Source organism: Mobula hypostoma, chromosome 3, assembly GCF_963921235.1.
Source record: "Mobula hypostoma chromosome 3, sMobHyp1.1, whole genome shotgun sequence".
Classification (NCBI taxonomy): Eukaryota; Metazoa; Chordata; class Chondrichthyes; order Myliobatiformes; family Myliobatidae; genus Mobula; species Mobula hypostoma.
Genome location: NC_086099.1, coordinates 120,946,293 through 120,960,116, shown reverse-complemented (window position 1 = coordinate 120,960,116; position 13,824 = coordinate 120,946,293). Strand labels below are relative to the sequence as shown.

Sequence of the window (13,824 nt, the reverse complement as noted above, 5' to 3'; positions counted from 1 at the left end):
TGCGAGCAAGGAAATTTAGACGAGCTGTGAGGGGCACGTTTTCCACAAGGGGCGATGTTTGCATCGAATCAGCTGCCGGAGGAAGTGGTGGACGCAGCGTTGGAAAGGGATTTGCACAGGTACGTGGATAGAAGAGGGAGTGCAGAGAGCAAAGAAGAGATATATGGACGTACGGTGGTAAGTTCAGTACAGCTGAGGCGTTGTGCTGTACAATTCCATAACTTTATGATTAATGATAACCATTTAGAGCATGACAACATGACTAGATAGAGAAGACTGAGGTGAGAGGATTGGCAATGAGACAGCATGCTCCTTGGTTTGTGTGTCCTTACTCACCATTTACAATCTGAAGAGATCTTCTGGCTGCTTGAGTGATTGTTGTCCGGTGTCCACTCAGCAGAATACCTTCTGATGTCAGGGGTTTATTTAAAGTACAAAATTCTTTGTTTGGACACTGGTTCCATCGATCAGAGGCACAGTAAGTTCTGGCTGTCTACTCCGAACGGAGCATGCATTGAGTTACTGCAGATTGCTCCCTGCAGTCAGGGACAAAGCCCATATTTGTACATCTGAAATCCCCACACCGCTCCGCCTGCATTCTGCAGCTGGGAGAAGCTGCTTTCTTTCATTAAATCTGCTGTAGGAACTATTGAGCTAACAACCTCACAGCCTTATAACAAAAATCTTGAGGAGTACTGTATAACCTGCAGGAAGGGTTGAAATCTCTTTCTCCTGCAGAGAGGGAAAGACAGCCTATTTGACATCGCAGTACATTGTTTTCACTCCACTGACATCAACCAGATGTTGTGTAAAAACCAAATGATAATTTGTCATGAGTTTCTGGCTAGAAGTGGAGTCAATTTCATCACAATCACTCCAATCCCAGTCCTCCACCCATCCTGATGTTTCCAATATCACAGAAGTTAGCGCAATGCTTCACAGTACAGGGGTCAATTGCCGATGCTGCCTGTAAGGAGTTTGTATGTTCTCCCCGTGACCGTGCCAGTTTTCTCCACGTGGTCTGGATTTCTCCCACAGTCCAAAGATGTACTGGTTAGTAGATTAATCGGTTAGTGTAAAATTGTTCCCTGATTAGGCAAGGTTAAATCAGGTCATTGCTGGGCAATGGGGCTCAAAAGGCCAGGAGGACCTATTCCGTGCTCTATCTCAATAAATAAATTAATACCTAATTTTCTGTCATTTAAAAGCAAAACCCTCTCCTGCCCATTCCCTATAATTTGACCCTGGAATGTGAAGATTGATGAGGTCATGGCCTGTCACGGCCAACGCTCCATGTCATTAAAGTTTCTTCCTGCTGTGCTGGATGGATTAGCACTGTCATCAATGCACAAGATCCAAAGGCAAGTCTGGCTGCAAACTCTTGGCCAACAGAGAGTTCAGTTTGAACGTGTGTGGAGCTTCGTGTGGTGGAACTCAGCAATGTTCCAGTGTGTCTCAAGGGTGGCTGCTCCAGGATTCTTGCAGAGAACAAATACCTGAGCCGGTGAGCTCCCTGTGACGCGACGCAACGCGACAGCAGCTGTATTTCATGAGGAGTTTGAGGAGACACCAAAGACGCTCACATATTTCTACAGATGCACTGTGGAGAGCGTTCTGACTAGCTGGATCACTATCTGGTATGGGGAGAGGGTGGGGGTGTTTCTGCACAGGATCAAAGGAAGCTGAAGAAAGTTGTCTAGTCAGTCAGCTCCATCATGGGCACAAGCCTCACCAGCATCCTGGATGCCTTCAAGGTGACGCCTCAAACAGGCAGCATCCATCACCAATGACCCCCATCACCCAGGGCACGCCCTCTTCTCATTGCTGCCATCAGGGAGGAGGGACAGGAGCCTGAAGACACACACTCAATGTTTCAGGAACAGCTTCTTACCCTCTGCCATCAGATTTCTGAACATACATTGAACCCATGGACACTACCTCACTACTTGTTTAAGTTAACTATATTGTACTGCTGCTGCAAAAACAACAACTTTCACTACAAATGCCAGTGGTATTAAACCTGACTCTGATGCATCAGCTGAGCAAGAGTTGAATATGCACACTCTTCCGCTCAGCAACAGGACAATGACAAATACAAGTGATTTTCAGCTTCCATTTTGTTTCAAAAGTCCCTGAGGAAAACTAAAATAATCAGGCAACATTAGTGTGACACCAAACATCGGGTTGCCTTGGTGTTCAACCACATTTCAATGTAATGCCCCAGCACACCTAATTTCTGGGCCCGTGAGTTCTGTCAGAAAACCCTCTCACCTCCTGTGGGGTCCCTGGACCACCAGAGATCATAGTTTCTGTCACATCACCTGCAGAAGGACAAAAAGCAGAAGTAAGTATACCCTCAGAAGAGGTAAGTCTACCCCAAGTCAGGGGTTCCCAGCCTGGGATGGCATGGTAGCACAGAGGTCAGCACAATGCTTTAGGTACCAGGAACCAGGGCTTTATTCCTGCCACTGGCTGTGTAGGCTTTCACAAATAAAATGATGTGAGGCATTTTATTTCTAAGAGAAAAACGCAACAACTCATTTACCGAGCTCCAAAGAACTGAGCACAAAGTGGGGTAAAAGCCCTTTACGTAATTACATCACCACCGTCAGACCCACCTCTTAAAGTAAAACCCCAACTCAATGTCTGTGGTTGTGAACTCTGTACATTTCCACCAAATACTCCTGTAAGGAGTTTGTACGTTCCCCCTGTGACCAGGTCCGTTTCCTCCAGGTGCTCCGGTTTCCTCCGACAGCCCGAAGACGTACCGGTTGGTGGGTTAATTTGTCATTGTAAATTGTCCAGCGATTAGGCTAGGGTTAAATCGGGGGTTGCTGGGCAGGGAGGCTCAAAGTGCTGGAAGGGGCTGTTCCGTGTTGTATCTCAATAAATAAATACAAAGAAGTAAGTATACCCTTAGTATAGGTATACCCTCAGAAGAGGTAAGATATTAGGGACTACCAACCTGTGATCCACGGACCCCTTGCCTAGTGGTATTGGTCCATGGCATTAAAAAAGTTGGGAATCCTAAGTATACCTGATTATCTTCAAATAATGTCTGTTGGTGAGAGATACGTAATTATTTATATAACCCCTTTTGTTTCAGAGTGCTTTGAAGCCAATGAGGCATTTTTGAAGCATAGCCTTGATAAAAATGTGGGCAAAGCAGCAAAAAAGCTCTCAGTAGAGACAAAATAACTACTCGATTAGTTTTAGTGGTAAACTATCAGCTGTAATACAGGGAAGAATTATTTTCTGGTTGAAATGCTTAGATCTGTCAGGAAGGGCAGGTGGACCCTTGATTTACCCCTTCCCCCCTCAGCACTCCACTTGAGGTATCTGCCTAGGTTTGGCCCTTAAAACTTTGGGTGACGTTTAAATCTTCTGAATGTGAGGTAAGAGTTCAGGATTTCAGGGAAAGGGTAGGAGAAGGGGGTGAAGAGAATGAAGGTGATTACTCTATGGACTCAGTGAAAGGAACAATCTCCTGTGACAAACTGAGCCATAGATAACACAGTTTGTGGCAGGAGAAGCACCTGCAAGGTCCTGGCAAAACAAATCCCGTTACGATCACAAAGTCCTACCAAGCAAGTACATTTTCAATTCCCCATGAAGCTAACTGAAGGTGGTGGTGGGGCGGGGGGGGGGTGTAAATTTGTCTGCTATCACGGCAAGCTGGGCTTGCTTTTACTGGAACTGTCAATAGTAAACAGATGTTGGGGTGTTTCCAGCTGCTTTCTGCAAACTCTCAGCCCCACCTGGCTGAAAGGCTGTACAAGATCAAAGCAAGGACAAATCTAGGGCATCACAATATCACCCAAAGCTTTGATGCACTCAAATGAACAAGCATAAAGGGACTTGGGATGTCTCAGGCACATAGACTTCAGTCTGACTCGTTATGGAAACTTCCTGTTCTTTTAGAATATCGAATCTTTACCTGAAGGATAACTTCAGAAATAGGAATAGGAATAGGCTCTTCAAGGATAGTCTGCCATTCAACACGATTAATGTTGGTCTTCTCCCCAGGGATGGTCTGCTGCTGAACGTGGCTGGTGTTGGTCTTCTCCCCAGCAGAACATTTTCCTGCCTTATCCCTAATATATCCCTTGATATCTTTATTATTCAGGAATCTCTGTTTTGAATGAAATCAATGACTGACCGTCCACAGCCCTCTGGCAAAGATAATTCCAGAGATTCACTGCTCTCAATATGAAGAAACCTCTCTTTATTTCAATCCTAAATGTCATGGGCCTTATTTTGAGACCATGACATCTTGTGCCAGATTCCTCACCCAGGGAAACGATGATTCCCACCTATACTCTTTCATGCCCTGTAAAAATGTTATACTCTTCAATGAGATTATCGTTCATTCTTCTAAACCTTAGATAATAGCGGACTACCTTATTCAACTTCTCCTCATGTAATAGACCTGCTATCCCAGGAACCAGGCTGGTGAATCTTCACTTCATTCACTTTGAAGCAAATGAAGGACTTTCAGGTAAGGATACCAAACTATAGACACCACTCTATAATATACAGATATATAGGTTTATAATCTAAAACAGGGGTTTCAACCTTTTTTATGCTATGGACCAATACCATTAAGTAAGAGGTCCATGGGCCCAAGTTGGGAACCTCTGAAAATATGTTTTATGATGGTGCTTAAATATGCAGGAGTGCACAGAGTTTCTGTTGGATTAATATCTGTATCCAACTCATCAATTTCTGTATAAAAATGGCATTTCTTTGTTCAACTTTAGGAGCAGTTTGGTGACAGGACCAGGCTGTTCCCCCTGAGATTGAGGAGCGAGTGCAAGTCGTCAGGGTCCAATTAGTCCGCAACATCAGAGGGTTTGGTTGTTGGGGGAGGAAGGCAGCGGGAGTCTGGGGGAAGGAGGAAAACTGGAGAGGAGGGTTACGAGTTTGGGTGGGAGTTGAGAGGGTGTGAGGGGATAGGTGTTGGGACTCTGGGGAACAGGCGTAGGTGTCAAGCTCAGGGGGAGGAGAGAAAATGAGGTGGGGAGAAAAGGGAAGGAAACCTTTGCGGATGTGTGTCCCAGGCACTTTTGGAGATGTTGAAGGGCATTAATGTCCTCACAGAATAAAGGCTTATCTTGAATCAGTGTGCCTGCTTCTAACCATCATTCAACTTGCTAAGTTTAAAACTTAGTGCTAAAATTTGTCATCAAACTCAAAAAGCAATGAACATCTGGTTTCTGCCTTGCACTGGAGATTGGAAGCCGGAGGCATCCTGCCCTGGGGTGAGAGGACTGTGTAGATGTGTGGGGTAGCTGGGAGGCGGGGTCTATGTTCAAATGTCCCTTCACCTTGCCTGGCACGGGACTGCGGTGCACAAATAGCTATAAGCTCCTGATGAGTGTCTGGGTCCAAATTCTATCATCGTGCATTGCAATCAAGCTTCCTGCTCACCCCTTACCAGCAAGGGTAGTGACGGCAGCTGCAGCCATGGTCTCCGCCTCCGGCTTCTTCTGCCGTTTTGGATCTTCCTTGCTGTAAGAAAAAGCATCACACTCATTGGCTGGCACATGTACCAGCTCAGTCCTTGCCATGGTAATGTTGAGTTATTGAAACAGGAGGAAGAGTCATATGGCTGCTCAAGACCACTCCACCGTTGGTATTGGGATTGACACGTTCAAGGGTACAGTAAAAAGCTTGTCTTGCATACTGTTCATACAGATCAAATCATTACCCAGTGAATTGAGGTAGAACAAGGTCATCTTATCATACTAGAGAACCATATAATAGTCTTATTACAGTGGGGTAGAAGCTATCCTTGAGCCTGGTGGGACGTGCTTTTATCTTTCTGTATCTTCTGCCTGATGGACGAGGGGAGAAGAGAGAATGTCTAGGGTGGGTGGGATCTTTGATTATACTGACTCTTTTACTGATGCAGTGAGAAGTATAGACAACCAGCTATATACACCTGAACACCTCCCTCTATGTTTTTTCTTACGTGGTCAAGGCTGATCTGGTCTTGGCCTCAACACTTCTTCTCTACCTGTATTTCTATGGTTGTTCCTTGGTCTAGAATCCCATTTATCTCAGCCATAAATATGGTCAATGTGAAACCAAGAATTCCCAAGACCAATAGCAATCTGAGAGAAAAAGTATCTGCTTATCTCCATCTTAATTTAGAGACCTCTTTTTCTGAATGTGTCTGCTAAATCCAGATTCTTCGACGAAGGGAAACACTCTCTAGCATCTATGACGTGAAGACCTCTCAGAATCTTAATAATTTTATTAAGAACCATCCACAAATATTCACTCACACAGTGGCAACAATTTGTACCATCTTCAGGATGTGCTGCAGCAACTCATCAAGATTGGACAGGCTAGATGCAGGAAGATTGTTCCCGATGTTGGGGAAGTCCAGAACAAGGGGTCACAGTTTGAGGATAAAGGGGAAGCCCTTTAGGACCGAGATTAGGAAAAACTTCTTCACACAGAGAGTGGTGAACCTGTGGAATTCTCTGCCACAGGAAACAGTTGAGGCCAGTTCATTGGCTATATTTAAGAGGGAGTTAGATATGGCCCTTGTGGCTACGGGGATCAGGGGGTATGGAGGGAAGGCTGGGGCAGGGTTCTGAGTTGGATGATCAGCCATGATCATAATAAATGGCGGTGCAGGCTCGAAGGGCCGAATGGCCTACTCCTGCACCTATTTTCTATGTTTCTAAACCATCTCTACAAGCTGGAAGGATAAATGCAGCAAATGTATGGAAACACCATCATCTGGAAGCTATCTTCCAAACCATTCACCATCCTGACTTGGAAATTTTCACCCGCTTCCACTGGGTGAAAATCCTGGAATTCTCTCATTAAGGGTATATCCACACCTCAAGGACTGCTATGCTGGCAGACTCACAGGTAACGTGTTGCCTCACCTGGAAGGACTGTTTTGGGCCCTGAATGGAGGGGTGGGAGGAGGTGTATGGGCAGGTGTAGCACTTTGGCCACTTGCAAGGGTAAGTGCTGGGATGGAGATTAGTGGGGAAGGATGAATGGACAAGGGAATCACGAAGGGAGCGATGCCTACAGAAAGGAGAGTGGGGAGTGAGGGAGGTAAAGGCATGTTTAGTGATAGGATTGCTTTGAACATGGACAGATGGACGAGGGAACCATGGAGGAGTGATCATTTGCCCTCCAGATTACTTGTTGTACCTACACGATAAATATTTGTGTTTCCAGATATTAGGACAATCGGAAACTTTGTACTGCAGTATCAGGTAATCCCTCTAGTCACATAGTATTATGCTTTCCAGTTTTTCCAATTAAAATAGATTACCTTACATTTTCCATTTTATACTTCATTTGGCAAAATATTGTCCTCTCTATATCCCTTTGTAGGCCCTTTGTGTTCTCCTTATAACTTGGTGGCGCAGTGAGATCAGTGCCGGGCTCGAGAACAAAGGTTCCCAAGTTCGATCCAGTGACAGACCACCCCCGAGCGCGCTCTCCATCTGTGCCAGGTTGAAATCGAGCTCGCAACTCGGCCTCTTAAAATAATACTGCAAGATGTCTGTGTGAGGAGTGGTGCCCCACACAGCCTTTCAAACTGCGCTTTGTAAGGCATGAAAATGCCCAATGCTGGCCTCTCAGGTCTGAGTCGACGCCATCGTCATCATAATCTGGTTTCCCACTTTGTATTATCAGTAGATTTTGCCACAGTATGCTCCATACATTCATCTAAATTATTAATCATGGAGGTCTAGGTATTGATCCATTTGAATGCTCAGTGGTTGCAACTTCCCAACAAGAAAGTGCTGCTTCCTGTTAGTTAGTTAATCCTCTATTCATGCTGAATGCCACGAGCCTCTAGGGGCACACTTCTAGAAATCCAAATCACTGCATATACCAGTCCTTCTTTATCTGCCGTATTCATCATATCCTCTATGAACTCCAATAAATTTGTCAGACACACCTTCCCTTTTTATAAACCAGTGTTCTCTCTCACTGATTTTATTCTAAATCTCTTGTTACTTCCTTAACTATAGATTCCAGCATTTTCCCCAGTCACAGACACTGAACTATCTGGGCTGTAGTTTCCTGGCTATCACCCTCCCTTCTTGAATAGATGTGTAGTATTTGTTACTTTCCAATCCACGAGGACATTTCCAAAACCAGGAGAACTTTGGAAAGTCACACCCAATGCTTTAACTGCCTTTATATAGACTCCAAGACGAGGACCATCTACCATCCTCCAGGTTCATTGGTTTGCCTGGTACTTTTTGGGTAGTCATATTGATTTACTTTAATTAAGACTGTAAGACTCAGGTGCAGATTTAGGCCACTCGGCCCATTGAGTCTGCTCTGCCATTCCATCATGGCTGATTTACTATCTCTCTCAAACTCACTTGCATCTGGTGCGCTCCTCTGAAGGCGGTGGCATGGTGTCCAGTCTGGAGTTGGTGCTGCCCCCCAGTGTTGGCTCAGCAGAAGACAAGCTGTATTGCGTACAACTGCAAACATTCGTGGACTCAGGGTCTTAGACTATATTTTACTAATATCATATGTGCTTGCTGTTTTATGTGTGCTATATATGTTTTGTGCTGTGTGTGACTGTCGGTACTGTGTTTTGTACCTTGGCCCCAGAGTAACGCTGTTCCGTTTGGCTGTGCTCATGAGTTTTCATGTATGGGTGAGAGATAATTGAATGTGAACTATAATCTATGAACTATTCTGCCTTCTTCCCGTAATCTTTGCTGCCTTCCCACCTTATTCCCACCTTCCCTTGACTCCTTACTTTTCTACTCTTTCCAGTCTCTCTATTTTGGAAAAGATACGAAAGCACGAAAGCACATACCAGCAGGCTCAAGGACATCTTTATCCCACTGTTTTCAGTGTTTTCTGCCATGAAATGGACCCAAAATATTTGCTTGTGGTCGCTCTCATTTCCTCATTTCCATTAAATTCCCACCTCGTCATCTCAGAAATCAATATTTACTTTATCTGCCCTCTTTTTAGATTAGATTAGATTCAACTTTATTGTCATTGTGCCGAGTACAGATACAAAGCCAATGAAATGCATTTAGCATCTGACCAGAAATGCGAAGAATAGTGTTATTTACAAAATAACTGTGAATAAAAAAAGTGCTACAGCACACAAATATAAAAATACTGAGACAGTACAATACGGATGCAATACTGCTTAGCGCTGTGATGAGAGGTTCATCAGTGTCACGGCCTCAGGGAAGAGGCTCCTGTAGCACCTACTGGATGGGAGGAGAGTAAGAAGTCCACGGTCAGGGTGAGATGCATCCCTGATAATGCTTTTCGCCCTGCCCAGGCAGCGTTTATGGTAGATGTTCTCAATGCTGGGCAATTGGGTGCCGATAATCCGCTGGGCAGTTTTCACCACACGCCGGAGTGCTTTGTGGTCTGATACGGGACAATTGCCATACCACACTGAGATGTAGTTGGTGAGTACGCTCTCAATGGTACAGCGGTAAAAGTCCATCAGTATCCTGGGACAGTGGTGAGCTTTCTTGATGCTCCACAGGAAATAAAGGTGCTGTTGTGCCTTTTTGATCAGGATGAGGAGTTCAGGGACCAGGTGTGATCCTCGGAAATGTGGACACAAACGAATTTGAAGCTTGATACACGCTCCACTACAGTTCCATTGATGTAGATGGGGATGTGAGTATGGCTCCTAGCATGCCTGAAGTCCACAATAATCTCCTTGGTCTTCTGGGTGTTAAGGGCCAGGTTGTTGTCAGCACACCACGTGGCCAGGTGCTGGACCTCGTCCCTGTAGGCCGTCTCGTCATCCCCTCTGATCAGACCAACCACCGTGGTGTCGTCTGCGAACTTGATTGTGGAGCTAGAACCATGTACAGGAACGCAGTCATAGGTGAAAAGGGAGTACAGAAGAGGGCTCAGCACACAGCCTGAGGCGCGCCGGTGTTCAGGGTGAGAGTGGAGGAGGAGAGGTTGTCTAACTTAACTGATTGGGGTCTGTTAGTCAGAAAGACTAACACCGTTCTTTAAAATATTTCTTGCCAATACATTCTTATAATGTATTTGTTCCCTCTTGCTACTCCTGGAATGACCCCTTGCTGGTTTCTAAAAATCTTCATGCCCATTACTAATCTCTGCAGCAACACAAACCTTTCCTTTGAGATTGATACCTTTGTTAACTGTGACACATTTCCAAGGCATAACTTGGAGGTGGTGTCCTGCCTTTACCCTTGGTGACCCCAAAAACTCCAGGTGGTAGAGGTCAAGGGTCTTGGAGGTGTTTTGGAGGCTTAGTTATTCCAATTATTTGATCGGAAGAACCTCGATGTTTTGCTTTTCCTGCTGTTTGTGATTATAGTTGGCTGAGGTAGAACAATGGATTGGTGCAAGAGCAGGACTTTAAGAGGCAAGCATTTTGGGGAGAGTGAAAACAGTGTTCCACCATGTTATGATTGGCAGCTTAACCAAACAACTTTAGAACCTCAGTCCTCGTCTATTTTAGAATAAAATAAACCGAAGGTTTGCTAATACCACCGGCTGTTGAAAGGTGAGTCTGGAACACAATGTTCCTGTCCTCCAGATGTGCAGGAGCAGCAGGGCTGAGTGAATTCTCGTTCTGCTGATCTCATTTGCATTAGTGAGCTTGGAGCTACAGTACCTGTGCAGAATCCCAGGCAGACCCACAGCTCAGAAAGTGATTCGGATATCAACCACGGGCAACGTGTGGTCACCAGGTGCAGCAGACAGCAAGGCTTATCTCGATCCTCCTGAGGTAATGCAGTATCTCACCTACCCCGAATACTGTCTTCTACCTCTTCTATTGGGGAGAAGATACAAAACCTTGAGAGTACACAGCAGGCTCTAAGCAGCTTTATCCCACTGTTATAAGACTCTTGAACAGACCTACTGTACATTAATGATAAACTCTTGATTCACAATCTAACTTCATGGCCCTTGCACCTTGCAGTCCACCTCCATTTCTCTGTAACAGGAACACTGCATTTTATAAATACAACACAAATGCACTGTTTTCATTATTATTTACCTTGTAAAACCCAATGCACTTTGTAATAAATTGATCAATGGTATGAATGACAAGCTTTTCTCTGTGAAAATAATAAACCAGTTTAGTAACTTACATACTCAATTTTAAAAATTTCAAACTCCTAAATGGAATGCTTTGAACCCCCAGACCGTAGCCCTCCATATCCCTCTCTTCCACGTACCCATCCAAACTTCTCTTAAATGCTGACATCAAAATCGCATCCACCTCTTGTGCTGGCAGCTTCTTTCACATACTCACCACCGTCTCAGTGAAGAAGTTTCCCCTCATGTTCCCCTTAAACTTTTCACCTTTCACCCTTGGCCCCAGTTGTAGTCCCACTCAACCTCACGGAAAAGATTCTGCTTACAATTACCCCTCCTAATTTTGTATATCTCCGTCAAATCTCCCCTCAACCTTTTACATCTAGGGAACAAAGTTCTAACCTATTCAATCTCCCCTTATAACTCAGAAATCTTCCTCCAGACCCGGTAACATGCTTGTGAATTTTCTCTGTACCCTTTAATCTTACTTAGATTTTTCCTGTAAGTAGGTGACCAAAACTGCCCATAATACTCCAAATTAGACCTCACCAACATCTTATACAACTTCAACATCACATCCCATCTTCTGTACTCAGTACTTTGATCTATAAACGACACTGTGCCAAAAGTTTTCTTTATGACCCTATCTACCTGTGCCGCCACTTCCAACAAGTTATGGACCTGTATTCCCAGATCCCTCTGTTCTACCACACTCCTCAGTGTCCTACTGTTCATTATGTAAGACCAATCCTGATTGATCCTCCCAAAGTGCAACACCTCACACTCATCTGCATTCAATTCCATCTGCATTTTACAGCCCATTTTTCCAACTGGTCCAGATTCCTCTGCAAAACATGATAGTCTTCCTCGCTGTCCTTTACACCACAGTCTTGGTGTCATCCGCAAAGTTGCTGATCCAGTTCACCACATTATCATCCAAATCATTGATATAGATGACAAACAACAACGTACCCAGCACTGATCCCTGTGGCACACCACTAGTCACAGACCTCCAGTCAGAGAGGCAACCATCTACTACCACTCTCTGGCCTCTCCTGCAAAGCTAATGTCTAATCCAATTTATTACCTCAACCTGAATGCCGAGCGACTGAACCTTCTTGACCAACCTCCTATGTGGGACCTTGTCAAAGGTCATGCTAAAGTCCATGTAGACAACATCCACTACCTTGCACTCATCAATGTTCCTGGTAACTTCCTTCAAAAACTCTATAAGATTGGTTTGACATGAACTACCATGCAAAAAGCCATGCTGGCTATCCTTAATCACTCCATGTCTATCCAAATACTTATACATCCGGTCTCTTAGAATACCTTCCAATAACTTTCCTACTACTGATATCAGGCTCACCAGCCTGTAAATTCCTAGTTTATTTTTAGAGCCTTTTTTAAACAGTGGAAAAAATTAGCTACCCCCGCCTCCCCCCCACAATCCTCCGGCACCTCACCTGTTGCTAAGGAGGATTTAAATATCTCTGCTAGAGCCCCAGCAATTTCTGCACTTGCCTCCCGCAGGGGCTGAGGAAATACCTTGTCAGGCCCTAGGGATTTATCCATCCTAATTTGCCTCAAGACTGCAAACACCTCCTCCTCTGTAATCTGCAAAGAGTCTATGAAGTGGATGCTGTTTCGTCTTACTTCCATAGACTCTCTGTACATCTCCTGGGTAAATAAAGTTGAAAAAAAAATGCACTTAAGATCAAAAGGCTGAGAGTATGTCCCACCAGGCTCAAAGGCAGCTCCCATTGCTCTGTTATAAGACTACTGAACAGACTTGTATGATAAAATGGACATGACCTCACAACCTACCTTGCTATGGGCTGTTAGCTCAATGTTTGCTTGCACTGTGCTTTCTCCGTAACCCCTAGCGTTATTCTGCATTCTGTGTGGCATTGCTCTTGCCACGATGCACTGTTATAATGAAATATCCTGTATGGATGGCATGCAGAAATAAAGTTTTTCACTGTACCTCGGTACATACTGTACGACAATAACAAACCAATTTACTGAAGGACCCTTCTTGATAAGCATTCCTGTTCCACACTGGGTCAAACACACAGGAACAGGTGACGGCAGTAAGATAAGGTGGGAGAAAGGCAGACCCTGCCTTCTTTCCAAATACCTGCCACTCATCCAAGTCTCTTCCTCTCTTGCTGACCTTCCAAGATAAAAACTGTTACAGTCAAACTTGGGGTAGCTTTTCCACACTGATTCAGTGGCTTTAATCATTCTAGGGTGGAGGAGTGAAGATATGTCTCTACCAAAGGAGGCTTAAGCTTAGTCCCCCAATTAGGGTCACACGAAGCTATAGGAGAAGATGGTGGATGGTCGTATGAGCAGCTGGTACGTATCACAAGTCCTGGTTATGCAACCACTGACGCCAGGCACACAATCTCTGCAGAGTATTGATAGTGGCTGGGGTCACTCATTTTTGTAAAGACACTGCCCAGAAGAAGGCAATGGTAAACCACTTCTGTAGAAAAATTTGTCAAGAGTAATCAAGGTCACGGAGACCATGATCGCTCCTGTCATAGACATGGTTCACAAAATGACAATGAATCATTCCACTCTCAAACAACACTCATGCCCAAGACTAATCAACCAAATTTGACTTTTGACTGGTATAAACATCCACAAAGATGGCAACATAGACAAAATACAAATACAAACTCCTTCTAACCTGGGTAGAAGGAAGACTTCACTCAGCACAGGCTGTTGCTCATTGGTGGAGACCTACAAAAG

General features: G+C 44.7%; 1 protein-coding gene across 7 annotated transcripts in view; it reads right to left on the bottom strand.

The window, feature by feature from the left end:
* Positions 1-13,824, bottom strand: part of LOC134343521 (inositol 1,4,5-triphosphate receptor associated 2-like) — an 86,419-nt gene that overhangs the window by 44,995 nt on the left and 27,600 nt on the right. For all 7 annotated transcript variants that reach the window (XM_063042264.1, XM_063042263.1, XM_063042265.1 and 4 more), the window contains 3 exons: positions 13,763-13,815; positions 5,438-5,511; positions 2,272-2,321 (listed from right to left, as the gene is read on the bottom strand). In XM_063042264.1, the coding sequence (XP_062898334.1) occupies positions 2,272-2,321; positions 5,438-5,511; positions 13,763-13,815 (177 nt within the window). The remainder of the gene's footprint in view (positions 1-2,271; positions 2,322-5,437; positions 5,512-13,762; positions 13,816-13,824) is intronic.